The sequence below is a fragment of the Mirounga angustirostris genome, unplaced genomic scaffold (assembly GCF_029215605.1).
Source record: "Mirounga angustirostris isolate CCGP_5_RB_7025 unplaced genomic scaffold, mMirAng1.0.hap1 SCAF_13, whole genome shotgun sequence".
Classification (NCBI taxonomy): Eukaryota; Metazoa; Chordata; class Mammalia; order Carnivora; family Phocidae; genus Mirounga; species Mirounga angustirostris.
Window position 1 is genome coordinate 43,999,126 of NW_026991721.1, and position 26,020 is coordinate 44,025,145.

General features: G+C 38.4%; 1 protein-coding gene and 2 long non-coding RNA genes across 19 annotated transcripts in view; 2 read left to right on the forward strand and 1 right to left on the reverse strand.

Moving 5' to 3' along the window:
• LOC123857584 (uncharacterized) overlaps positions 1 to 8,822 on the reverse strand; it is a 47,261-nt gene extending 38,439 nt beyond the window's left edge. The window contains exons 1-2 of one of the 5 annotated variants that reach the window (XR_010406943.1): positions 8,676 to 8,822; positions 3,538 to 3,692 (exon numbers count right to left, since the gene is read on the reverse strand). This is a non-coding gene — a long non-coding RNA (uncharacterized LOC123857584). Of the gene's footprint in view, positions 1 to 3,537; positions 3,696 to 5,313; positions 7,879 to 7,922; positions 8,065 to 8,675 lie in introns of those variants that run through there. The other 4 variants (XR_010406942.1, XR_006793892.3, XR_008507525.2 and 1 more) reach the window with 4 other exon arrangements.
• The window catches only part of PICALM (phosphatidylinositol binding clathrin assembly protein), a 110,329-nt gene continuing 92,465 nt past the window's right edge, over positions 8,157 to 26,020 (forward strand). For 8 of the 13 annotated variants that reach the window (XM_045894560.3, XM_045894561.3, XM_045894562.3 and 5 more), the window contains exon 1: positions 8,160 to 8,611. In XM_045894560.3, coding sequence (XP_045750516.1) covers positions 8,482 to 8,611 — 130 coding nt within the window. In that variant the 5' untranslated portion in view covers positions 8,160 to 8,481. Of the gene's footprint in view, positions 8,612 to 26,020 lie in introns of all 13 variants that reach the window. The other 5 variants (XM_045894559.3, XM_064576813.1, XM_045894556.3 and 2 more) reach the window with 3 other exon arrangements.
• The window catches only part of LOC135362361 (uncharacterized), a 33,217-nt gene continuing 16,018 nt past the window's right edge, over positions 8,822 to 26,020 (forward strand). The window contains exon 1 of the long non-coding RNA XR_010406944.1: positions 8,822 to 24,807. This is a non-coding gene — a long non-coding RNA (uncharacterized LOC135362361). The remainder of the gene's footprint in view (positions 24,808 to 26,020) is intronic.

A 26,020-nucleotide genomic window follows, 5' to 3' on the forward strand; every position in this document is an offset into this window, starting at 1 on the left:
AATCACAACTTACAAGGGCACAACCCACAAGCAGAAACCACCACAGGAACCAGTCCCAGGATGTGGAAACCTAAACTGTAATTGACAAATTGCTGGAGGCTCAATGTGGACAAGGTATGGGGAGGTTCCCACACTTTTGTTAGTTCTATCTATGGGAGCACTACCATGACATCTTAGTGAATACCAGAGAAAATTCCCTTGGTGTTTCTAGCAAGAGGAGGGGAAAGGAACCCTTTCAATATATGCCAGAGCATTCTGTTCTTCTTAACAAGGACTACCCTCAGGAGAAACTACTTTACCAGAGTCTAATCTGCTGCAATTTTATCAGAAGCTAAACTACCTGGGAGAAAAAAAAAGACAACTCAGCCCCCTCTGTCTACCCTGTCCCACCTAAGCAAGAAAAACAACAACAACCCCCCCCGCAAAAAAAAACAAAACTAAGAAGCAACCTACTGACTGGAAAAAGATATTTGCAAATGATATATCTGATAAGGGATTAAAATCTAATATATAAAGAATTTATGCAATTTAACACCAAAAAAAACAATAATCTGATTAAAAAATGGGCAGAGGACCTGAAAAGTCATTTTTCCAAAGAAGACATACATACAGATGGCTAGACACATGAAAAGATGCTCGACATTACTAATCATCAGGGAAATAGAAATCAAAACCACAAGATATCATTTGCACTGAATGGCTAGTCAGAATGGCTAGTATAAAAAAGATAAGAATAACAAGTGTTAGTAAGGATGTAGAGAAAAGGGAACCCTTGTGCACTGTTGGTGGGAATGCAAACTGGTGCAGCCACTGTGGGAGACAGAATGGAGGTTCCTCAAAAAATTAAAAATAGAAATACCACACAATCCAATAATTTCAATACTGGGTAAAAAGTGAATATACTAATTCAAAAAAATATATGCACTCCTAAGTTTACTGCAGCATCATTTATAATAGCCAAGATATTGAAACAACCAAAGTGTCCATCGACAGATGAATAAAGAAGACATGGTATATATACAGAATAAAATATTAGTCAGCCATAAAAAAGAATAAAATCATGCCATTTGTGATGACATGGCTGGACCTAGAGGGCATTATGCTAAGTGGAATAAGTCAGACGGAGAAAGACAAATACCATATGATTTCACTTACATGTGGAATCTAAAAAACAAAACAAATGAACACACAAACAAAAGAAGAAAGACCCTCTCTAAATACAGAGAACAAACTGGTGGCTGCCAGAGGGCAGGAGGTGGGGGGATGGGCAAGATGGGTGAAGAGGAATGGGAGGTACAGGATTTCCAGTTATGGGATGTATAAGTCACAGGGATGAAAGGTACAGCATAGGGAATATAGTCAAAGGTAATGTAATAGCATGGTATGGTGACAGATGGTAGGATGGTAGCTACCCTTGTGGCGGGCATAGCATAAAAATAGAGTTGTAGAAGCACTATGTTGTACATATAGTACATAGTAACTAATGTAACATTATGTGCTAACTACACTTCAATAAAATACAACAACAACAACTGAGAAGCACTGGTAAATTTCACAATCCATGGGCACAAGCTCACCCAAAGACAGACTGAAACATAGCACTACTGAAAACCTATTAATCATAAAAATCTGGATTTGTTGAAGTTGCTGATAAGGGGAAGCATCCCAGTAACACAGTCTCAGTAATGTCTCAAAATGGGGTAGTTAGGGAAAGATACTTATAGGATTTGGGAGGGGACTGGTATTAATCATAGGGTGCCTTTATATTGGATGTTATTAGCATGGGCAGGGATTTCATAAGAATTTGTAAACTAAGTGAATTACTAGAACATATGAGTCTGCGCAGAGTTACAGTTAAATAGTTTGTGGTCCTGTAACATATGAGTCTAAAGCTCCTGCTAAAACAATAAGAGTTTGAATTGTTTGTGTTGCGTATCAATAGTACAGTTGATCATTTTACTTTTTGCTTCATTTCTCAGTAGCCCCCCCTCCCCGTCTTTTGGTCATTCTTTAGCCTATGCTGGAAGAAAGAATATTATTTTTCTGGGAACATAATCAATTCAGATCTGCATGGCTATTTAAGTCGCAGTTATGTATTGACATTTTCATGGTAGTCTTATTAACCTCTATAAGTATCAGGCCTTCTTGTTCTTTTTTGTTGGATAATCATTTGTAAATCATCTAGTGTAGCAGTGGCTGTGCAGCAGCATTTAAGACTCAAAAGATCATATACCTGGTAAATGCAATGCAGACAGACACCAAGACAAAAATGATGGGAGTTTACAAGGCATTTCAAAACTACATTCCTAGGGGCGCCTGGGTGGCTCAGTGGTTGAGCGTCTGCTTTCGGCTCAGGTCATGATCCCAGGGTCCTGGGGTCGAGCCCCACGTCGGGCTCCCTGCTTGGAGGGAAGTCTGCTTCTCCCTCTCCCACTCCCCCTGCTTGTGTTCCCTCTCTCACTGTGTCTCTCTCTGTCGAATAAATAAAATCTTTAAAAAAAAAAAAAACAAAAAAACCCTACATTCCTAGATTTTAAAAACTGGACAACGGATACAGAATTGTATCACTATATCGTTACATCTGAAACTAATATAACACTGTACATTAACTATACTGGAAATAAAAATAGCTGGACATGTAACATAATCGTCCTTATATAATCAAGTTTTTTTTTTCCTTTAATTTGGGTAGGGTTTGCTCAACCTTACCAGTGAATGAAGAATTAGTCCTATGTCCAGTAATTTTCAAGGATACAGGTCTTGGGAATATTATGTATTTAGTAAAGGAAAACTGTGTCCATCAATAATCTAGGACCTTGATCCAGAAGAGGGGAAAGAAAATAGCCAAGAGGATAAAGATGAAAGCCAAGGGGATATGCATATGTAGAAGAACATGGCAATCAGTGGATTCTTGTTCCAATGGTGTTGGTGGGAAACAGCCTACTTCATGCAGTCATCAGCTTGCTCCAAAGATCTAGGGCTAGCTGTCCATTCTCATGGTACATCTACCTCTAGATATTTTCCAGAGTCTTCAACATGCCCCTCATGATCTGGCCACATCTCTGAGCTCATCTCCTAGTTCTCTTTTCCTTCTTCACTCTTTCTCTGGCTACATTGGCCTTGCTGTTCTGCAAACAAGTTAATCTTGTTCCTGCCTGAGAGCCATTGTACTTATTGTTCCTTTTCTGCCAAATGATATTCTCCCCAATATTTGCCTTGCTGACTCCCACAATCCACTCAAGTCACATGTCATCTCCTTAGAAAAACTTTCCCTTGTCATCCAATTTAAAGTCCTCTGTCATTCTTGATTCTTTTACCCTGCTTAAATTTTTTTCATAGCACTCTTCACTCCCTGTATTTGTTTCATATTTATCTGTTTATTATATGCCCTCTTGAATGTACGTACTATTCCAGAAGACAGAAGACTTTTCTGTTTTGTTCACTGATGTGTTTTCAGGACCTAGTACACTATCTGGCATAAAAAGTGCTCGATAATTACTTGCTGATCGAATGAATAAATAAAAACCTCACACGTACCATAAAACTAGTTGCAGTCGTATTGTATTTGCAGTCGGGGTGTCTGGGTGGCTCAGTCGGTTAAGCGTCCAGTCCAACTCTTGTTCTCAGCGCAAGTCTTGATCTCTGGGTTGTGAGTTCAAGCCCTGCCTTGGGCTCCCTGCTGGGCGTGGAGCCTACTTAAAAACAACAACAGCAACAAACTATTTGCAGTCCTCAAATGACTCCTTTTTTTTGCATATGCGATTTTCCTCTGCCTAGAATAACTTCTCACACAATTCCTCACAACTGATTCCCTCACAATTCCTAATCATCCTTTAAGACTCCGTTTATGTGTCACTGCCCCTGAGAAACCTTCATTGATCCCTCCAGGAAGAACTAGATGTCCTTTTTTCCCGTTCTTATAGTACTCTATGTATATCTCTATCACAATGCTTAATACATTCTGTTAATATTTTGTCTAAGTGACCTCTGTATCCTCGGAATCTAGCAGAGTGCTTTGCTCATAGTGAATTCTGAATAAATGTTGAATGATTTTATTTATAGAGTGACAACATTTATTGTATGTCAAACATTGTATTAGTTTTTTATGTACATTATTTTAATCCTGATAAGAAATCTTTAAAATAGGTACTATTATCCCTGTTTTATATATGAGGAAACTGAATAATTTGTCCAGAGTTTTGAACCTAAGTGTGTCTAACTCCAAATCCAGTTCTTCCCCCATTGCCTTAAATGAATTACTAAATCTCCTTCATGTTATTGATATATCAACCAATTATATTTCTCCTCTGTTGCCATTTAAAATATTGCAAGCTCTGAGAATAGAGACCATGTTTGTCTTACACACTATTGTATCTTTGCATCTAGCAATACCTAGCATAGAGTATGCAGGCAAGAAGAATTTGTTGTATAAATGTCATCTGTATTGGTAGTTGCTTCAAGTCTTGCTGAAAGGGTCTAGGTAAAGTAATGGAAAGACAAGTTTTTAAATCTTGCTTATGCCACTGTAGTATCTGTGGGATTCTGGGCTTCTAAGACTTAACTTTTTTTTTTTTTTAAACAATAGAGAAAAATTATATAAGTACTTAACTCCTAAAACTTGTTTTTTCCCTTATATTAAATGGTACAATACTTTTTATAGTAATGAGAATTAAATGAAAAATTTATAAGTGTTCCAAAAACATGAAAGGCACTAAAAAATGGTTTTTTTCCCCTTGGACACCAACCTCTCTACAGCATATTTTGTAATTTGAGAGCCTCAGAAATATCAAGTGCTATTCAAAATTTTCCTTCTGTTTTTGTTTCTATTCATTTGTAACTAAAGCACATAGGCTTTTAAGTTGGTGATCACAGTAAAGAGCTTATTCGTTCCCAAAGGACTAATGAGTTCATTGTTATAACAGTATCCAGCACCTAGAACAGTGCTTGACACAGCGGGTATTCAATACATATATTTTTGTGAATGAATTAATAAAACACTGAAATAAGGATAATCCTCCAAATGGATAATTACGGAATGTACATGCTGTAAGTATGAAAAAGTGGGCAGGTTTTATCCAATGAGAGGTTTGGAGTAGTGTTTCCAAATGGGTGACTTTTAAGTGTTTTCATTCATTCATTCATTCATTCATTCAAGTAGCATTATACTGTGTGTCTACTATGGATCAGCCACAATATTAACAAGAAGATATCTCTGTGCCTCATGCTAGCACAATAAAATAATTACAAAAATAATTAGTAGGAGGATGTATAAGATACTACATGAGTAACAGAAATAAACCACTGACTACTTACGAGGGTGTGAAACAGCATGGCATACCCAGTAGTGTGACACTGGCAGGAGTGCATGTAGAGGACTGGAGAGAGATAAAACTCAACAAACTATACTTAGGTAGGGGCTAGATCATGAAAGGCTTTATATGCCAAGCTAAGAGTCCTAAATTTTATCCTCTACAGTAGTGCATGGGGTGCTACTGAAGGGTTTTAATGCAAAGAAAAGATAAACACATTTTAGGTTCAGAAAGATCTGGATTGGAGAGTTGAGGTACGGGAGACAGAGAAATCAGCTAAGAAGTTATTAGAACAGTCTACATGGGGAAGAGATCATAAATCATAAAGGCTAGAACTAAGGCAACAGATGTGGTGTTAGAAAGAAAATGGGTTTGAGGGATATAACTACATTAGGCGAGGTAAGAGAAATAAGAGAGAAGGAGGGCTAAGAATGAGTTACGGTTTTCTGACTTGGACTTCTGGGCAGGTGGTTAAGGCCATTCCTGGAATAAGGTACAAAGAAGAAGATCCACATGGATTAGGGATACGGAATGGGCCAGGACAAGAGAATTCATTTTTGGCCATAGTGAGCTTGAAGCATCTGTGGGACAAGTAAAGATATTTCTTGAACAGACCAAGGAAAGTAGAACACACAGAAAACTTAAGTATATAGGACAGGGCAGGCCGGTCAGTAATTCCTAACCTTAGAATACGTCCCCATCATCTTCTAAATTTCTTTCAGTTCACCAATGTACATAAACCTCTATAATCACTGATTACTTATTTAGAAACTTGTAAAATGCATCCTTGAAAAAAGTACAGTGATATTATCCTATAATGTCATTCATAGTAGTGCAGAAAATACAAGTTTCCTGCTGTGTACTTAGGAATAACTTATACATTTTTCCTAAGGTTGAAATATTTAGCTATTGGCAGCTAAATGCCATGCTCATGTCGACTTACTTCAGCAGGAGGATTATTAGTGCAGACATTCAGGCCAGTTGGTAATTCACACAGTGGAACCCATAGAAGGGTAGCAAGGATGGCATACATGTCTTGATGATTGGGTAACTGTACTGCACAATGGACATGGGGCAGCAAACTGGGCACCAAACTGCAGATGGACTGCAGATGCACTGAAGGAAGTCATTAACGTTTTGTGAAATTTGGGACTGGCTTGACAAAGATGAAGCCTGCTGGTTTAAGACTGTATGTTCTTGGCAAACCATGGTGCTGCAGAATTTCACCAGCCATAGTGAAACAAGGTGGGGAAGGGAATGGGAGACCACAAAATCTGTGATATGGTATATAAAATGTTAACTATTAGCATTGCATCTTCTGAGAGTCACCAGATTGAAGCACGAATTTTGGATTTGGCTGGCAGATGGTGTACACAGACTTTTGGAGTATGTTAGCATTTCATTTGAAACTAGCAAGATTACGTAGGACTATCACGGTGATTTAACATTCACAGAGTTTTTTTTTTTTTTTTAAGATTTTTAATTAATTTATTTGACAGAGAGAGAGATAGCAAGAGCAGGAACACAAGCAGGGGGAGTGGGAGAGGGAGAAGCAGGCTTCCCACCGAGCAGGGAGCCCCATGTGGGGCTCCATCCCAGGACCCTGGGATCATGACCTAAGCTGAAGGCAGACGCTTAACGACGAAGCCACCCAGACGCCCCAACATTCACAGAGATTTTAAAATTTATCCCTAAACCTGAGTTAAATGTGAGGCCCTAATTACATTTACAAAGGCTCTGTTAAAGATATGGATCTCATTGAACAGATTCACAGGATATAGTAATTCCTCTAAAATGTCTACAAGTCAGTGTCAGTGTCTCCTTTCCCTGAAAATCTGGTTAGCCAAGAGAAAAAGGGCCAAAGGGAAGAAAAACTAAACCCGGGAAGATGGCAGGTAGTGATGTCTCAATTCTTTGAATGGGACTTCTCCATTTACCAGCCTTCACTTCCTTCTATGGTCTGGACCTTTAATCACCTCGGCAGTCAGCCTTGTAGGGTCAAGCTAATCTCTGTTAACATCATCCTACTACTTCCCTTTTCAAATTCCAGTGAAGTTATGTGTTTCCTGTCCTATTTGACACCCTAGGGAAAGAATAGGGGCCGGTTAATACCTAAATTTAGTCCAGCAGCAACGTGTCTGAGTTTTCAGAGGAGAGATCAACGAAAACAGGTGACATTTCCAAGCCTTTCAAGAAAATGGGGAAAAAAAAAAACAGAACCCAACCCTTCTGGGGTAAGTAAGCAGGGATAGCTTCAACAGTTCCGCAGTAGGGAGAGGCCTGCTGGCCAGGCTCAGAAAATGGGCCGACTTAAGCGTTTTCCTTTTCCTTAAAGCCAGGAGGACGGCTTGGCGGGGTGGCCCTCAACACAATCTTGACTCAGCCACTAAAGTCCGGGAAGCCGGAGCCCTGACAGCCCCTTCCTCACGCCAAGCTGTAAAGGAGGCCGCACCTCCTCTTTGTCAAGCCGTTGCCACAGGCACGAGGAGACCCTTCGGCTGGGAAAGGGGAGAGACAGACGCCACTCCCTAGCCCGCCCCCGGCGCGCCGGACTCGCCGCCCTTCCCCCGCCCCACCTCCCCTCTGTGACCCCCGCGTCCCGCCTCGGGCGACCTGTTGGCAGGGAGCGTCACATGACGCGGCCGGCCGCGCACTGCCCCGGGGCGGCCCTCCTGTTGCGCCCGCCGGGCGGGCTCCATCACGTAACGCGCGGGCGACGCCCCGCTCTTCCCTCGCAGAGCGAGGGAGGGCGGGCGTCGAAGAGGAAAGGGAAGGGAAAAGGGGCGGGAGAAGGAGACGGAGGGGCGGTGCCTGAGTCACGTGACCCGAGACAGCCCGGAAAGCTCCGAGGAGGAGCCTGGCGCCGCCATTTTCCTGCAGCTGCCTGTCCCTCTTGCCCTGCCCGGCTCCAGCTGACCAGGGAAGGGGTGGGCTGAGCTGAGGCGGGGGCAGGGGAGTGCCCGATACCGTGCCTGACCCCGCGGGTGACACGAGCCTGTTCTTTCCGGGCTGGGTGGCAGCGCGCGGCCCTGAGCCCCGCCCCAGGCCGGCAGGCGGACAAGGAGCCGGTGGGGGTAGGGGGTGCGGTGGGGGGGGTGGGGGTCCTCCGGCGCTTGGGGGTCCCAGTCCCCGCTGGCTGCCGAGCGGGAGGGGTGGCGGAGGAGCCGCAGAGATGTCCGGACAGAGCTTGACGGACCGAATCACCGCCGCCCAGCACAGTGTCACCGGCTCCGCCGTATCCAAGACAGTATGCAAGGCCACGACCCACGAGATCATGGGGCCCAAGAAAAAGCACCTGGACTGTGAGTGAAGCCGACCGCGGCCCATCCCCGCGACCCGCGTTCTTCTCCCCTTCTCTTTTCTTACCCCTTCAGCTGCCTCTTCCTTCCCTGCGTCTTGTCTGGCACGGCGGGTCCTGTGCTGCTCCGAGGTGTGTTCTTTTTGCTTCCATCATACCTGCCTTCATGGCTTCCGTTCCCTGTCTAAAAATCCCTCTTAAGCCACTCCCCCCTCCCCCCCGGGTACGTAGGGGACCCTCGCTTTCCTGCCCGGTGCGCCACGAAACCCCATCACACCGGACCAACTTGCCTCTCCACCTAGCTTCTCACCTCCCAGCCGCCTCTTTCTCTTGCAGCCTTCTGCTCTTTCATCCCACCCGTCCCGTGCTGCCTAGTCGCCCCATCCTGAGCGTTTCTCCGCTTGCTCCCGGTCTCACCGCCCCATTGTTTCCCCATTAGCCTTCGGGTTCCGTAAACGCCCGGTTCCGTGGACCTAGATCCCTGTTGCTCCGCAGTCCTGAAGGCTGCCTCCCTTGAAGTGATTTCCAGTTCCTTTGCTCCACTAGCCTCTTCTGTCCATTCCCTTTTCGGGTTTCTCTTCCAGCTCCCCTCTTCCGTTTGGGTTATATTTCTTGGCCTCTGTAGCTTCAGTTAGGTTTCTTCGTCTCATTTTATGTCATACACATCACACTCAATATCCGACTCTTATCCCAGATTACTTTCTTTGTGGGAGTGTAGTAAAGGTATTCCGTTTGGTGTAGGGAACGCTTTGTGGGAAGTTGGGATTTTTAATTGCTTTTGGTGGAATTTAATCATTATGTTTTCATGCTTTTTAGAGAAGTTGTGAATGTCAGCCCTCCCCCCCCCTCCGGTGTTTCTTTTTCTAATGGGGATCTGGAAAAGGATTGGCTGAGAGTGGTATCATTTCCTGGAACTGTTAACCCTGGTAGTTTGAATTTAGAAGGTTGAGTATGAAGTGTAGATTATTGGAATAAAAAATGGATTAATATCACACCTACAAATAACATACATCTCTTTAAAAATGCTAAAAAGGTGATTGATGATACTTTAGTTTGGACTCCTTTTTAATTTATGCTGGTTATCTCGGGGGACCAGCTTCTCTTACCCGGCATTATATTACTCCATTCACTAACTTACATACAATTACCATAGCTAACTCCTCCCAACTTTTTCCAAACCTGGAAGCCACTTGTAATATCCTCATTTTTCTTTACCTGGAGGTACAAAGCTCAGTGGATTACTCAAGCTTTGACTCAGTGGAGTGACCTAAAACTTTTCAGGAAAAAAAAACAACAACAGGGAAATAGGCACAATAATTTCCTTTTTAAAATGGTAACTGGACACATTAGCCTGACTGACTTTTATTCTCATGAAAGTTACTTTGCTTTACTGTTTGAAGCAAGAGTGAGCATGTCCTGAAAGGGAATTCACTGACAGGAGTCCTGTTTTGATTTCTCATTTGGACTTCGGCTGTAAGGTCTGCACTTAAAAAAAAAAAAAAAAGTACAAAATGTGAATTCTTCCAGGATACTTTGCTCATGAAGTGCTGTTAGAACAAGTTATTGCTACAGACAAACGTATTATTCATTGTGACTTGTTCCTTCACTGTGGAAAAGTTAAAAAAAAATCATTACTGCTTGGTTCTCTTATGCACTGGTCATGCAGGCTGCTTTTAACTATCAGTCCTTGTCTGTTTAGAAAATGCAGAATATATTTAAATGGTGACACTTTTATACCTGGAAAATTCTTTAAATTGAATTGTGAAGCCATACGTGATTTTTTTATTATCTAATATTTGGAGTAGACAGTTTTACTGTTTACTGCCCTTCAAGTGAGTACTTGGCTTGCTGTAGCCAATCTTATGGTTTGACCTAACACTGTTAATTCTTGTCTTTTATTTTTCTTTTGGGTGAGGGGGTAGGTGAAAAAACTACTTGTTACTGTAAGAACTATTTTCCTCTTCCTCAAATTCATCAAAATGATAAATTAGAACAAAAATATGTATAGCTTTTTAAAGTCTTTATAAAGGTTTTTGCATTATTTCAAATGTAGCAGTAGTTCTTTTAACACATTGCCAAGAAGGGTAGAAAATAGGCTAGATATGGCTAGGAGGGTGGTCTTTGCTTGTGGTTTTAGTGCTAGCCTTTTTCTCTTGTAGTAACAGCTACTGCAGAAGCCAAATGGGATTAGGTTTGGAGGGTAAACTCATCTCTACCACTGCTGCTGTGTTTATGCTCCCACTTCAGAACTTGAATATTCCTGGTAATGTGTGATTTTTTTTTAAGTTGCCACTACTCCAGTTCTTTTCAGTGAGGTTTTAAAATACTCTTTTCCTTATATTGTTTTAAATGCCCTTGTAACAAGTTTTCAGTAATGACCTAAATTAAATAAAGTCTGGCCAATCAGTGGTTTTTCTAAACACCTTCCTCCCCCACACACTTTAACATGCTTCCAGAAAATTAAAAAGGCTTCCACAGACAGTTCTGTGTCTTGACATCGTGAACTTCAGGCTTTAGTGTAGAGATGATTTTTCCTCTTTTAGGAATTTTTCTTTCTAGTGAGGGCTTGGTTCTGTTGCACCTTTTAATATCTTGAATGACTGTTGCCTAGTTAGTTGAACTTAGTGAAAGCAATTTCATTTTTTAAATGTTAGTCTATAACAAAAATATGTCTAGGACTGTTTTTTTTCCTATGGCACTGTGGAGGTTGTTTTTGTGTACTTCACCAAGGTGTTTCCATATTAGGAAGTGATTATTATAATCTACAAATTGTGGCTTAATTCATACTACATTATATACTTTAAGAAAGATCTTTTGTTTTACTTCTGGGTGTCTGTAGATAATAGTGTTAACTAGGGTCCCTAGTGTGAAGAGTTGTCCAACTTGAAACGTGAAAATAAACACGATTTGCACTTAGTTTCAGGCCTCTAATGGTCATAATCAAGGTAGAATAGCAACCCTTAAATTGGAAGGACTTGAATTTGCCAGGCACTTATTAACCATTATCTAATATACTCCTCTCATGGCTATGGGAGAGGCAAGCCATATGCTTAGGAAGTAGTTTCTAATTCCATTTAAAGAGGATATAGAATGCTTCAAACATCCATAATTATTAAAGTATAAACAAAACACAATTTTTATTTTTTATTTATTTTTTAAGAGAGAGGTGGAGGAGGGGCAGAGGGCGAGGAAGAGAGAATCTTAAGCAAGCTCCACAGCCAGCACAGAGCCCAACAAGGGGCTTGATCCCACGACCCTGATACCGTGACCTGAGCAGAAATCAGGAGTCTGGGTGCTTAACTGACTGAGTCACCAGGTGCCCCAAAACACAGTTTTTTAAATTTATAAATTCTTAATTTAAAAACCATTCTTATCTGACTTCCTAACCTTTCGTCTTATTTTGTTTTGTTTTTTAAAGATTTTATTTATTTGAGAGAGAGAATGAGAGACAGAGAGCATGAGAGGGAGGAGGGTCAGAGGGAGAAGCAGACTCCCCGCCTAGCAGGGAGCCCGATGCGGGACTTGATCCTGGGACTCCAGGATCATGACCTGAGCCGAAGGCAGTCGCCTAACCAACTGAGCCACCCAGGCGCCCCTTATTTTGTTTTTTGATATGAATATTTAATTTTCTTTTTTCTACGTTTGTTTAATTTACTGTCCTTGGGCATTTACATTGTAGCATGTTGCACTGAAATACAGTATTTATGTTAATGGTAATAATGGCTTCACTTTTTTATCTGTATTTTTTCTCACTTAATTTCCAGGGATACTTATTCCATCTACTACTGCCTTAGATCTTGACAACAAATAAAGATCTTGTTCTTACTAAGCACCCATTATAAGTGTATCTCTGTTGTAGATACAGTGTGGGATTTGTATGTTGTGTGCTGGATCTATACCCTGCCTAAAATTGTGGAAACAGTTTTTTTAAAAATAAGAATTTGTGAATGTATTGAGTATGTAGAAGGTGGAATTTGTATTTGGATTAGTGCTTTGTATAACCATTGAAAATGTATGTAAAATATCAAAAAGTGCCTGAAATAATTACCTTTTTAATCAAATATATTGGTTTGTGACTTCCATTGGGTGCTTAGTTCGCATATTGTTGAGAAGGTATCTGGTAACTGGGATCTGATTTGCAAGAAGATGCCTGTGAGGAAGATACTAAGCGGGAAATCTGCCCCAAGATGTGTCTTGTTGAAATAAAATAACTGAGGCTTTCCAAATGGATCTTGTTTTAAAGAGGCAGTTGTTTTGTGGTTAATGTATGGACTTACTATTCTTCTTAGTATTAATCATATGATTTATATTTTCCCTTTTCATTATTTAACCTATTCTGTACCTTACTATTTAGTCTTTAATAGTTCTGAAATACAGAAAGTGGTAATGGAGTCAAATATGTCAAATGCCTGAGGTATGTAGTAGAACTACACAAATGTAATTTTTTTCCTCCTTGATATATATAGTTATGTTTCTGAATTGTATGTATTTTAAAAGAGAAACTCAGAAGAGAACTTGATATATAACCATTTTGGTAGCTGCCTTATTCATAATTAGCAAATTAATTCTAAAATACCTTTAAAAAGTACTTAGGCTTCACTAGTGGACTTGTTATTTTTAAAAACTCTTAATATTAGACTCTAGGCATCTATTTTTTTATCCTTACAGCAAGGCTTTTTATTTATGTTTACTGTATATTTTATATATCTGGATAATTTTTAAAGGTGTTTTCGAATTTAGAGTGGCAGATGAGAAGTAACACTTCATAAGAGGTGACTAGGCTTTTGTTTTCCCCATTTGATCTGTGAAACACTTGTATGAAATATTTAGATGTTTTAAAAGTACATTAATAGTTAAAAAGTAATCTATTTTAATTAATTACCAGAATTGCATTATTTTAAATAAAATTGTTTATTTTGACCCTGATTATCATTTAGAATATTTGATGTAAAAGTTTACCATGATGGATAGAAGAGTGCTTCTCTTCCATTTTTTTTATTTCCAAAATGCTTAGTTTCATGATTTCCCCTTTAAAATCAAAGATGTAAGAAAAATAAATTTAAAGGCTTCTTGGCAAGAGGTTAGAGCCCTACCAAGAAGAAATAGGGTTAGATTTTCAAAGTACAGCCTTCGTATTTGCTCTTCCTGTTCTTTTGGTGGCTGAAGTGGCATTTCCGTTACTTTGTGTTCTGTCTCAGTGTGTTCCCTGTTAAACTGCTTTATACATTTCTCTAGAGAATTGAAATTCTTGTGTATATGGTCCTTTTAATGGAGAAACATTTCCGGGTAGTCAGATTTTACTAATGATGTTCCTTTAGAAGAGAATTCTGATGAACCTAAACTTTTGTATTAATATGTTCAGAGTTGTAATTTGCCAGGTTACCGGAATACAGTATTAAGGATTTTTCAAGTTATACTAGAATGTAGTGGCAGTACAGCAACGCATGTTCTTTGTATTTATGCATTGATTTTATGTTTATTTAACTAATATTTATTTGTGTTTACTTTGTGCTGGGCACCCACTGTACTAAATACTTTACTTTTATTAACTTTATTCCTTTCAACAACTTTGTGAGCAAGGTTTTATTATTCTCACTATTTTACTGAAGAACAAGCTAAGGCACTGAGAAGTTCAGTAATTTGCTCAAGGTCATAACCAGAAAGAGGAGAACTGGGATTTGAACTCAGGTAGTCTAGCATCAGGTTTGTGTTTTCATCTCATTGTGACGTTTTATGTAATGCTTTTCTGTTCCAAGGAATGAATAAACCATATATATTTATTCATGGCAGTGGTTCTTAAAAGTGTGTGGTCTTGGCACTTCTGGGAGTTCCTAAGACGCTTTCAGCTTATTTGTGAGGTCAAAACTATATTCATATAACTAAGACATTATTTGCCTTTTTCATTTTTGTTCTTTCACGAGTGTTCAGTAGAGTTTTTCAGGGGCTATGTGATGATGTATGATATTGCAACAAGATTGAATGTAATACCAGGTATGATAAGCCAACAGTTTTCTATTAAGCCAGATAGAAAGTTTTGCAAAAAGGTAAAACAATACCACTGTTCTAAATTTTACTTTTGGAAAATATAGTTACTTTTCATGAAAAATGTTAGGATGGAATGAGATTTATTATTTTAAAAAGAATTAATAGATGATTTTTAAATTCTCAATTTTAATTCCTAACACAGTAAATACCGATTGAGAAAACCCACATAAGCAAAATCTTATCAGGGTCCTCAATTTTTAAGATTGGAAGAGTTCTGAGACTAGAAAATGTAACCCTAAGGAGGGAGTGTATATTAGAGAGGAGAAAAGGATACTCAGGAAGTAGATTTAAGAGGTCCTTTAAACTCTGAGTAATTTGGTAGGTAATAGTGACCCAGCCTTTGGAGGACTTAGAGCAAAAGATGTGGCATAATCCTTTATGTCACATTGTTAAGTAGATTGGAAGGAAGTGCAGTGTGACTTGGAAAGGAGACTGCTGGGAGCAAAAAGACTTTTAACAGTAATACCTAATTCTTTTCCTGAAAGGCCTTAATAAAGTTCGTTATTAATTTGGACTCCTGACCCATTTTTCCTCACCCTTTTTTTTTTTTTTTTTTTTTTTAAACATCTTAGCTATTCCTTTTCAGCCAAGCACTTTAGTTACCAGTTGTGAAAATAAGTTCTTGACCCCCAGACTATTACCAGTTGCACATACCATTCTTTGGACACAAAATAGCTTCTTCTCTGTCAAAACAGATACCTCCCTTCTTTTAAATGTTGTAAAAACTAACTTGCTTTCCTTAACACTCACAGTTAAAGTAACCTCTTTTCCTAAAGACATTACTGAATAACTCCCCCTGATCCTGTCATTCCAACCTTATTATCACCATTTAAAGTTTATAATTTTATTTAAACTATAGTTAGTATCATGCTTTTATATGTTTTGGGTTCACCCATGTTTTCTCTGTAGAATAGGAACTGTACTTTTCTGTACTGTTGTATACTCTTCTCGAAGTACCTAATCAGTGACCCTGTGGATGCTCAGTAAATATTGGATGATTACACATTTCCCTTCACGGCTCAGGCTATTCCATGAACAATTTTGGGACACAGTATAGAGATCTATTCCAGTAAACATTGAATAATATTTTTATGGTGATTTTCTTAGTTGCAGTGAGTGGTAATTACTTGGTTTCAAAATTAAATGTAGGGGCGCCTGGGTGGCTCAGTTGTTAAGCATCTGCCTTCGGCTCAGGTCATGATCCCAGGATCCTGGGATGGAGTCCCGCATGGGGTTCCCTGCTTGGCGGGAAGCCTGCTTCTCCCTCTCCTCCCCCTGCTTGTGTTCCCTCTCTCGCTGTGCCTCTCTCTGTCAAATAAATAAAACCTTTTTTTTTAAAAAAAAAATTAAATGTAAAAGTTAATCGGTAACATTGATAAAAAATGTAAAAAATTGCTATGTGTTTCATGGAACCCAGGAGGCACTAAGAGGGTTAGTTTTCTTGAAACAGTAGGTGATATTTTAAAAATATTGTCCCAGAAAAAAAAAAAAATGGAGGTTGCATTTGTTCAATTTGAAAACTGTACTGAGGCATGTTTTTGAGGATATGTTCTTGAAAGTAGAAGTTAATTTAAAGAATTAAACAGGGGACCAGAAATAGATTTGAAATGTTTATCAGAGTTGCTTCCTCATACAACTCCAGAAGGTGGTGATCACATTGTAGTATATGTGCATGGGGCCTCCAGAGTACTAACTGTATGGCAGACTCATTTTAGATGTAAGGAAGGATAAAGTATACCTAATAATTTCAAAATGCAAAAGGAAAGAAATGATTGTTTTAGAATGAATCTTTATGAGATATGAGGCAACCGTTGGAGAGGAGTAGTGATGGTTGTGATAGTAGGACCACTAAATCTTGGCCATAAGTTGATTCTAGGGGCAAGTGGGGATTGCTGAAAGTTTTCTCTGAACACTTGGAATTCTAGCAGTAATTTCCAAAATGGTGCTGATATTTGTAGTCATAAACTTAATACTTGAAAGCATCCTAGGGGCTCTAATTTTATTCAAGGGACACTTCTTCCAAGTCGTGGTTGAAGCAGCTAGCACTGCTTTCCAAATTTCTTCTCTCACTAAAGATTATAGGCATACCACTGTACAAGTGACTTCATATTTCTACTTAATGTACATGTTTCTACTGGTTATAGATCTCTTCATTTGATAAGCACTGAACAAGGGTTGTGGTATGTGTATGTGATGTTAAAAATTTTATGTGTTGTAATAGAGTCAGTTATCTTGTGGATGCATAAATACGGATGCACTATATTTTAAATACATCTAATGTGTGAAAATTTTACTGTAATTCAAGTATATGCCAAAAATTTAGTAGCAGGATGGTATTCACATCATTCACGCAGGGTTGGCAAACCCCTCTTTTTTAAGAAAAAGATTTTATTTATTGATTTATTAGAGAGCAGGCACAGTGGGCGTGCACATGGACAGGGAGAGGAGCAGAAGGGGAGGGAGAGGAAGGGGAAAGAATCTCAAACAGACTCCAGGCATCCCACAACCCTGAGATCATGACCTGAGCTGAAACTGAAGAGTCAGATGCCTAATCCACTGAACCACCCAGGTGCCCCAGCAGACCTTTTTGATGTCCTGGAAACAGTTTGCAGAAATCTGATTCATGTAGGATACTGAATAATTTGAAATATTGTTTAATCCAAATCTAATGTGAGAAAGGGGGTTATGAGGCAAAGTGATTTTTTTTTTTTTGCAATTTTTACATTGAGAGGTAATTCTTCAACTTAAAATTCATTTTAAAGTATACAAATCAGTGGTTTTTAGTATATTCACAGTGTTGTGTGCAGCCATCACCACTATCTAATTCCAGAACATTTTCCATTGCCCTCAAAAGAAATCACATTATCTGTTAGCAATAGCTTCCATTTTTTTCCCCTACCCTCATTCTCTGGCAACCATTAATCTATTTTCTGTCTATGGATTTTCCTCTTCTGGACATTTCATGTTAATGGAATCATGCATATGTGGCCTTTTATGTCTGACATCTTTCCCTTAGCTTAATGTTTTCAAGGTTTATTTATGTTGTAGCATGTAACAGTACTTCATTCTTTTTCATAACCTAATAATATTCCCTTGTGTGGATATGCCACATTCTATTTATCCATTCATCCATTGATGGACCTTTTGGTTGGTTACCACTTGAAACCCATTAAGAATAATACTGCTATGAACATTTCCTGTATGAGTGTTTGTGTGAACATGTGTTTTTAGTTCTCTTGAGAATTGCTGGGTCATACAGTTAATTATATTAAACTTTTTGAGAAATGACCAGACTTTTTTCCACAGCCACTGCACCATTTTACATTCCCAACAGCAATGTATAAAAGTTTCAGTTTTTTTACATTTTGCCAGCCCTTGTTATTTTCAGGTTTTTAAAAATTAAAAAAAAATTTATATTGTACCCATTCTATAAATGGGTATTAAGTGATAATCATGTGATTTTGGTTTGCATTTCTCTAAGGACTAATGATGTTGAGCATCTTTTTATGTGCTTCTTGACCTTTGTATGTCTTTGAAAAAATGTCTCTTCAGATCGTTTGCTCATTTTTAAATTTGGTTCTTTATATATTTGAATACTAGAAGAGTTCTTTACATTTTCCAGATGCTTGATCTTCATATGATTTGCAAATCCTTTTTTCCCATCCTGTGGTTTATCTTTCCACTGTTTTTGATATTGCCCTTTGATGCACAAACATTTTTAAATTTGAACTTGCAATTTTTGTTTTTTTCTTTGATTGTGCTTTTGGTGTAATAGCTAAGAAACCTTTGGCTAATCTAAAATTATTCAGATTTATACCTAAACTACTCTTACAGAGTTTTATAGTTTTTAGCTCTTATGTTTAGGTTTGATCAATTTTGAGTTAATTTTTGTATATGGTGTGAGGAGGCAGGGTATGGTATTAAGAAAAATTAAGGATATTTTTTTTCCCTTCTTTTGAAGTTGTCACAGGGTGCAACTCTACTATGCCCCTGTGTAATGTGGATATAGAGATCAGTGAGGGAGGAAAAAAAGATTTCCTTGTTGGTACTGAGTTATATAGTTCATTGATAAATGGAAATATTTGAGTCAAACATTCTTTCAGCTGGATGGACCACTTAATCTAATCCAGCACACTTTTTTTTTTTTTTTTTTAAGGTTCTCAATATAGTGTTTTAAGTATGTGGAGAGATAATACTTAGTTGTGTGAGTATCAATAAGCAGTTACTTTTGTCTACACAAAATTGTGTGTTTCCATAGTATCTTGTACTTCCCTGTAAACACTCTGTTGTTTTAATTTATAGCTTCTATAGTTATAATTTTTTTCATAAACAACCCTTGCATGTCCGTGTCTTCTTTACTGTGCTACAAACAGCATATAGCAAGTATGCAGTAAAAAGATGCTGAATGAATAAAGGGGGAATGAAATTTTCATGGGGGGGAGGTTTCTAATGTGTTTTCAAACAATGTTTTAGGGTTTTTAAATAAAGGAAGAGGACAATTGCTGTAGAAATAATAGTCTTTGCTATGAGTAGTGGTTGTTTAAACTTCTTATCTTTCCATGATCAAGTAAATTCTTTATTGGTTGAAGATGTGAGGAATTACGGAAGTTGGGAAATAAACTTCCAGAGTTAGATTATGTAAAATTAGAGCAGTTTAACACAGTAAAATATTACTCATTGCAGGACCTACCTATAATTGGTATATTTAACTTCAAATAGATAAGTTCAAATTAATCAAATCTTGGGTTTTCTTCTTTCCTTTTCTTTCTTTCCATTACTATTATTATTTGCTTATGTGTGATTGTTAAAAGTGAATTCCAAGGCAGTCCTTGATTTTAAACTTTGTGTTATATGTGATAGTCCACGTCTGATAGCAGCATGCCATAGGGCCTTGTTTGCTAAGCGTTGTGTGCTTTGTTTTATAAAACATTAGCAAAACATTTAAAGTGCAAATAAAGATACCCAGAAATGAAGTATATGACTTTAATAAGCTATGCTGAATGAGCCAAGCAATGACCTTAATTGATTTTTTCCTACTCCCCCCTTCAACTATGCCCTTTCTTTCCTGGTTTTAGGATTCTGTGGTGAACTGTCTTTGAAAATCCAAATTAATTTTCTTTTGAAAGTGAAATGTAGGTAAATCTTAATTCATTTGTGAACCTAATGACCTAAGAGTTAATTATTTTGTGTGACTTTTTTTTTCTTGGAGAAGGTCTTAGTAGAAAAAAATTGTACGAGCAAATATGTATTTTTTAAATTTTGTGTTACTTTATTAAAATTCTCGAGGAGCTATGAAAATCTTTTGCTTGCTCTATGAGTAAGAATATGGGGCAAAGGTTTTGTTTGGGCCAAAAGATGGAGTTCTGTTTAACGTTGAGCAGTACCAACAAAAATTCTAGTCAGAAGCAGTTAGTGTGGGGTGCTGAGAGAAAGTGATCAAGATTGAGAAAAGAATGTAAAGGTGAATGACACTTGATTCTTACCTTAAAAGGAACATGAGATCTAATAGTGAAAATGTGTAAACAAATAATTGTAATACATCAAGATAAATGTATAATACTTTTTACATAACATACCAAAGTAGGGGCTGGATTAAGTAATTTTGAAGGTTAGTCACAGCTTCATAGAGGAGCTAACAGCTATTTTAAGGATGAATAGTTATTTGCCAGATGGGACAAAGGAGTTTCTTTTCAATAGGTTAGCACATGCAGTGACATAGAGGCAAGAAAGAGCATTATGATATGTTTGGGGGAAACTTTCAGTAGTTCTGTATTGTGGAATGCAAAGTGTTAATAAAAGAGGGAAATGAGGCTGGAGAGGGAGACATTAAAGGTTTTACAGGGGCAGAAGTTATCTTGATAGATCTTTAGCCCTCCTCCCCAAATCCTCATTTTAGAGTCCCTTTTCCTCCTGCTTATTAGCTGCTTTCCCTAGCTTTAGATGTCAGTGCTGTGGAACTGGGGAAGTGTTCTTTCCTTTTTCTAGGTAATTTGTGGTAGGATTATTGAAAGGGATAGGAAGAAAGAAATGCACAGTCCTGTTGACCACTTGTGCAAGGGTTTAAATGAGCTTGGCATGTGAAATTGGACTTCTGAATATTGTTATACATGGTGTTTGGGTTGCTAAATAAAATCAGCTACACTTATCTCATGGCTTTTGTGGGTTTGTGTGGAAATTGAGTTTTTTTGAGTTCCAAACTTATGAATGAACTTAAACAGAAAATGCGGTGATGGTCATTAGGAATACAAAAGATTTGATAAACCAGTTAAAGTTAGTAAGATTCTTGAGGGCATGTTTGATTTATGTGATTTAACTACTGATATCTGTTTATCTGCAAATGATACATTAATTATTAGTCATTCATAGGTTTTTTTTTTTAAGATTTATTTATTAGAGAGAGAGAGAGTGAGCGCACACAGGGAGAGGGAGAGAGAGAAGCAGAACCTCCCCGCTGAGCAGGGGAGCCTGATGAGGGGCGCCATCCCAGGACCCTGAGATCATGACCTGAGCTGAAGGCAGACGCTTAACCAACTGAGCCACCCAGGCAGCCCCGTCATTCATTGATTTTTAAAGCTGGATTTCTACCAAATAAGAGTTTATTAGTCTTGTGGAAATTAATGTACTCATTAGCAATTGCGTATTGAGTGTCTACTGTGTATCTGAGTTACTGTGTTGAGATTATTGAGAAATCCAAAAATGACATTTCTGATCATGTCCTCAGTCTAGTAGAGAAGATGACGTATACAGATAGTTGTATTATCAGGCAGTGTGAAATAAAGTTCATATCAAATGACATTGAAAATCACAGGAGAGAAAGATACTGCTTTTGATGCGGGGGAGAACTGGACCTTAAATTATACATAGTCAGGAACAGTAGGGCATTGGAAGTGGAGGAAACAGCTCCACATTAGCAGGTAGGAGGGCTAGAAGTGTGTTTGGGAACAAAGGAGTCTATTAATTGTAGAGGGTGAATGGGGTCCTTTGGGGCTTCAAGGGGGATAGGTTTGGGAGTAAGGAGAAGTACAGTGGGAGCAGTTGAAGCTAGATTGTGGATGGGGTATGGATTTTAATCATAAACTTTAGATATCCATGTAGCTTTTGACTCCTGTGGGTAAAGTTGGACCATAGCACTGATTTTCAAAATTATACTATATCTTTATTTTCTGTCTCTAGTGTTAAAATATGGAAGACAAGGAGTTTTGCTGATCTTGAAGGTGAAAATGAGATTTTGCTGCTTCATGCTTTTTATATTAGCTTTATTATTATAGACTGCATTAATAGTGGCAATATCTGAGGTTCTTGGAATTTCTGAGTCCATAGATTATGCAGCAATTATTGAAAAAGTCTTCTAAACAGAAATGATATATACCTAATTTTGATTTGGACATAGAGATTTTATGAAAATTTAAGGAGACTTTTCAGGCTTCGGTGTTCTACAAAATCTGATCAGATCAGTTTAATTAGGACATAACCTGCATTATAGGGATAAGAGCTAATAAGATTTATTTTTTTTTTAAGATTTATTTATTTATTAGAGAGAGAGAGCATGAGAGAGGGGAAGGGCAGAGGGAGACGCAGACTCCCCGCTAAGCAAGGAGCCCCATGTGGGACTCGATCCCGGGACTCCAGGATCATCACCTGAGCCAAAGGCAGTCGCTTAACCAACTGAGCCACCCAGGCGCCCCAAGAGCTAATAAGATTTAAAGAACCCTTTCTGTCTTGAACTATAACATAATCCTTCTAAAACCTATTGAATATATAGCTTATTTAAGCTGTATTGTACAAATACATAAATTGAGATTGCTAGTAAAAGGATATAGAGACTAAATTTTACCATTAAAATGCAATGAAGAACCTGAAGTAGAAGTCAGGCAGTTTTGTAGGGAATGGGATATTGTTGGGAGAAAGTCTTTCTTTCAGAAGTATAATTTCATAAATACGTAAAATTACAGTTGGAAACAGCAACTTCCTGTACTTCTTAGAGCAAATTATTAATATGCTTCAAGGGGAATAATCCCCGAACTGATATATGGGAGGCTGCCCCAGCTACATTTGACCTTAGGAACATCCCTTACTCAAATTTCTTATTTTCTAAATTGCCTCCCTGCTCTGCTGTCCTGTGATGTTATATATTTGTGTCCCTCCAGCTTTTGGGTTCTTGGCTTAGTACTTTGGAAACTAAGATTATGGAGAGTTTCTATATGAGCTTTTGCTTCATTTTCCATTGGAGTGTCCCACCTACCACTGTATTATCATTACTTGAAAAACAATTTGAACTTGCATATCTTACTGTCATTAGGAATGAGGGACTGCATTGTTTTATGTGGCTTTGTTTTAGGAGGAAATTGCCAAAAAAATGTGCCAGGATTATAAATTGATACCTGAAAAAGGGTGAGGATGGTAGTCACTTAACTAATGCCATAGACTGAATGATCTACACTGGCTAATGTCTTTTTTTTTTTTTTTTAATTTTATTTTATTATGTTATGCTAATCACCATACATTACATCATTAGTTTTTGATGTAGTGTTCCATGATTCATTGTTTGCGTATGACACCCAGTGCTCCATTCAATACGTGCCCTCTCTAATACCCATCACCAGGCTAATCCATCCCCCCCACACCCCTCCCCTCTAGAACCCTCAGTTTGTTTCTCAGAGTCCATAGTCTCTCATGGTTCATCTCCCCCTCTGATTTCCCCCCTTCATTTTTCCCTTCCTACTATCTTTTTTTAACATGTCATGTATTATTTGTTTCAGAGGTACAGGTCTGTGATTCATTAGTCTTACACAATTCACAGCACACCATAGCACGTACCCTCCCCAATGTCTATCACCCAGCCACCCCATCCCTCCCACCCCTACCACTCCAGCAACCCTCAGTTTCCTGAGATTAAGAATTTCTCATATCAGTGAGATCATATGATACATGTCTTTCTCTGATTGACTTATTTCGCTTAGCATAATACCCTCTAGTTCCATCCATGTCATTGCAAATGGCAAGATTTCGGTTTTTTTTTTTTTTTAATGGCTGCATAATATTCCGTTGTATATATATACCACATCTTCTTTTTTTTTTTTTTTTAAGATTTTATTTATTTATCTGAGAGAGAGCATGAGAGGGGGGAGGGTCAGAGGGAGAAGCAGACTCCCCGCTGAGCAGGGAGCCCGATGTGGGACTCTATCCTGGGACTCCAGAATCATGACCTGAGCCGAAGGCAGTTGCTTAACCAACTGAGCCACCCAAGCGCCCCTATACCACGTCTTTTTTATCCATTCATCTGTTCTTGGCTGTCTTTTTTTTTTTTTTAATATTTATTTATTTGTCATAGGGGGAGAGAGAGCACAAGCAGGGGGAGCAGCAGGCAGAGGGAGAAGCAGGCTTCTTGCTAAGCAGGGAGCCTGATGTGGGACTCTTTCCCAGAAACCTGGGATCATGACCTGAGCTGAAGGCAGACGCTTAACCCAGGCGTCCCATGGCTAATTAGTCTTGATGGCAGTTGGTCATAATGGGAGATCAGCTGTGGGTATATAATGGAGCATCACTAATCTCTCACCATATGCACATATGTATAGTAACATCATCTTAAAGTTATTTGGTTATGTGATGAATTTGTGAATTATTTCTCAAACCTTATTTTTATCCCTTAACTTCAGAGAACCATAGAAATCTAAGCATTATTGTTTCAAAGATTCTTAATTTATATGTTTGTTGGAAGGACTTTGTTTCTGAAGTGTATGTATACTGTATATATATTGTACATGGGGGTTGAATAGATCTACTTATTAAAACTAGAACTCTAGAATAGACCAAGGTTGCATCAGTTCTTCTGATTAGCTGCTTACTCATGTTTGGTCTCAACCTTTTTACTCACAGTACTTGTACATGTAGCTAGTTTTGAGTTGACTTTCAAATACTTGTCAAATACAGTGTGAGCTGTCTTTCTCTTTGGCTTTTTACCTTTTGTGTCTTGAAATTAAATAAGAAGCTTATTGGTGTAGTTTAGAATAATCTTTAGTTGTATTCAATTCATAATTATATGTAGGACACTTGTTTTAATAGTTGCTTGTACCTTTTCTAACTGCTAAGTTTGTCTGCAGATAGCATCTTTGGAAAGAGGGGTGCAATTTTGGAAAGGTGTAGCATTTATCTTAGGTGAGTAGCAAACAAAACCGATCTCACTAATTATGGCTATTAGCTTTATTTCAGGTGATCTGTCATGGGGGGAATTGGTCTAGTTTTGATTTTATAAGGCCAGTGTGAATATTTGTTGGTAAATACAAAATTGAGTCTGTTGCTCTGCAATTAAGTTGTTTTTAAAAACTGCATATTCAAGAGGGTTTTAGGATAGTTGCATTTGATCTTTTGGTATGAAACAGGAGAGATCTGGTTTGTTCTTTATATGATCACTTTTTCAGATCTGGAAGATGTAACCACATTATCCTTGTACCCATTTATACTTTGGAAGTAAAACTAGTTGTTTAAATGACTGAGAAATTAACATTTAGCTGGCAGTATTTGCTCCTGTATTTTTCTTTTCTCAGCATTAGCTTTTGTAACTTTTTTTGACAAACTATTTTGTATTAGTTATTAGGTTTAGAATTTGTGTTAGGTATTAATTCAGTATAAAATTTTAGACTTGGTACAGTATAAACATTCATTTATTTTTGCTCTTCATATTCTTGCAAAATATGTTTTGAATTGGTGACTTAGAGTGCACCAAGGCATTATTTGCAGATTTTTCACACATCCCGGAAACATCCCACAACACACCTGAGTGGCAGTAAAGAACACACTCACAGGTACTGAATTAAGAATTAGTTACAGAGTTGCAACTGACAGCTAAGTTAAGAGCTATTTATAGAGCCGCTCAGGAGGCTGAGACATTCCCTGACTAACTGTGGAAGGTGCTGTGCAGGGTGAAAACCGTTTATCACAAGATGGAAAACTTTTAAGCTGCTTCCTAACTTTGGGCTAGGAGTGCTTTTTTCTTTGAGTTTCTTCATCAGAGTTGTGTTTTTCTAACTTGGTGACCAACCTGTAGCTTTTTTTTTTTTTTTTTAAAGATTTTATTTATTTATTTGACAGAGAGACACAGTGAGAGACGGAACACAAGCAGGGGGAGTGGGAGAGGGAGAAGCAGGCTTCCTGCGGAGCAGGGAGCCCCCTGCGGGGCTCGATCCCAGGACCCTGGGATCATGACCTGAGCCAAAGGCAGATGCTTAATGACTGAGCCACCCAGGCGCCCCCCAACCTATAGCTTTTGAGGCCTTTTTTTTTTTTTTAAAGAATTGGAAATGATTACGTCTCTGGGTCAGGTGACTGAAAAACTGCTTTATGTGTTCCTTTAATGGTAAATCATAAAAGC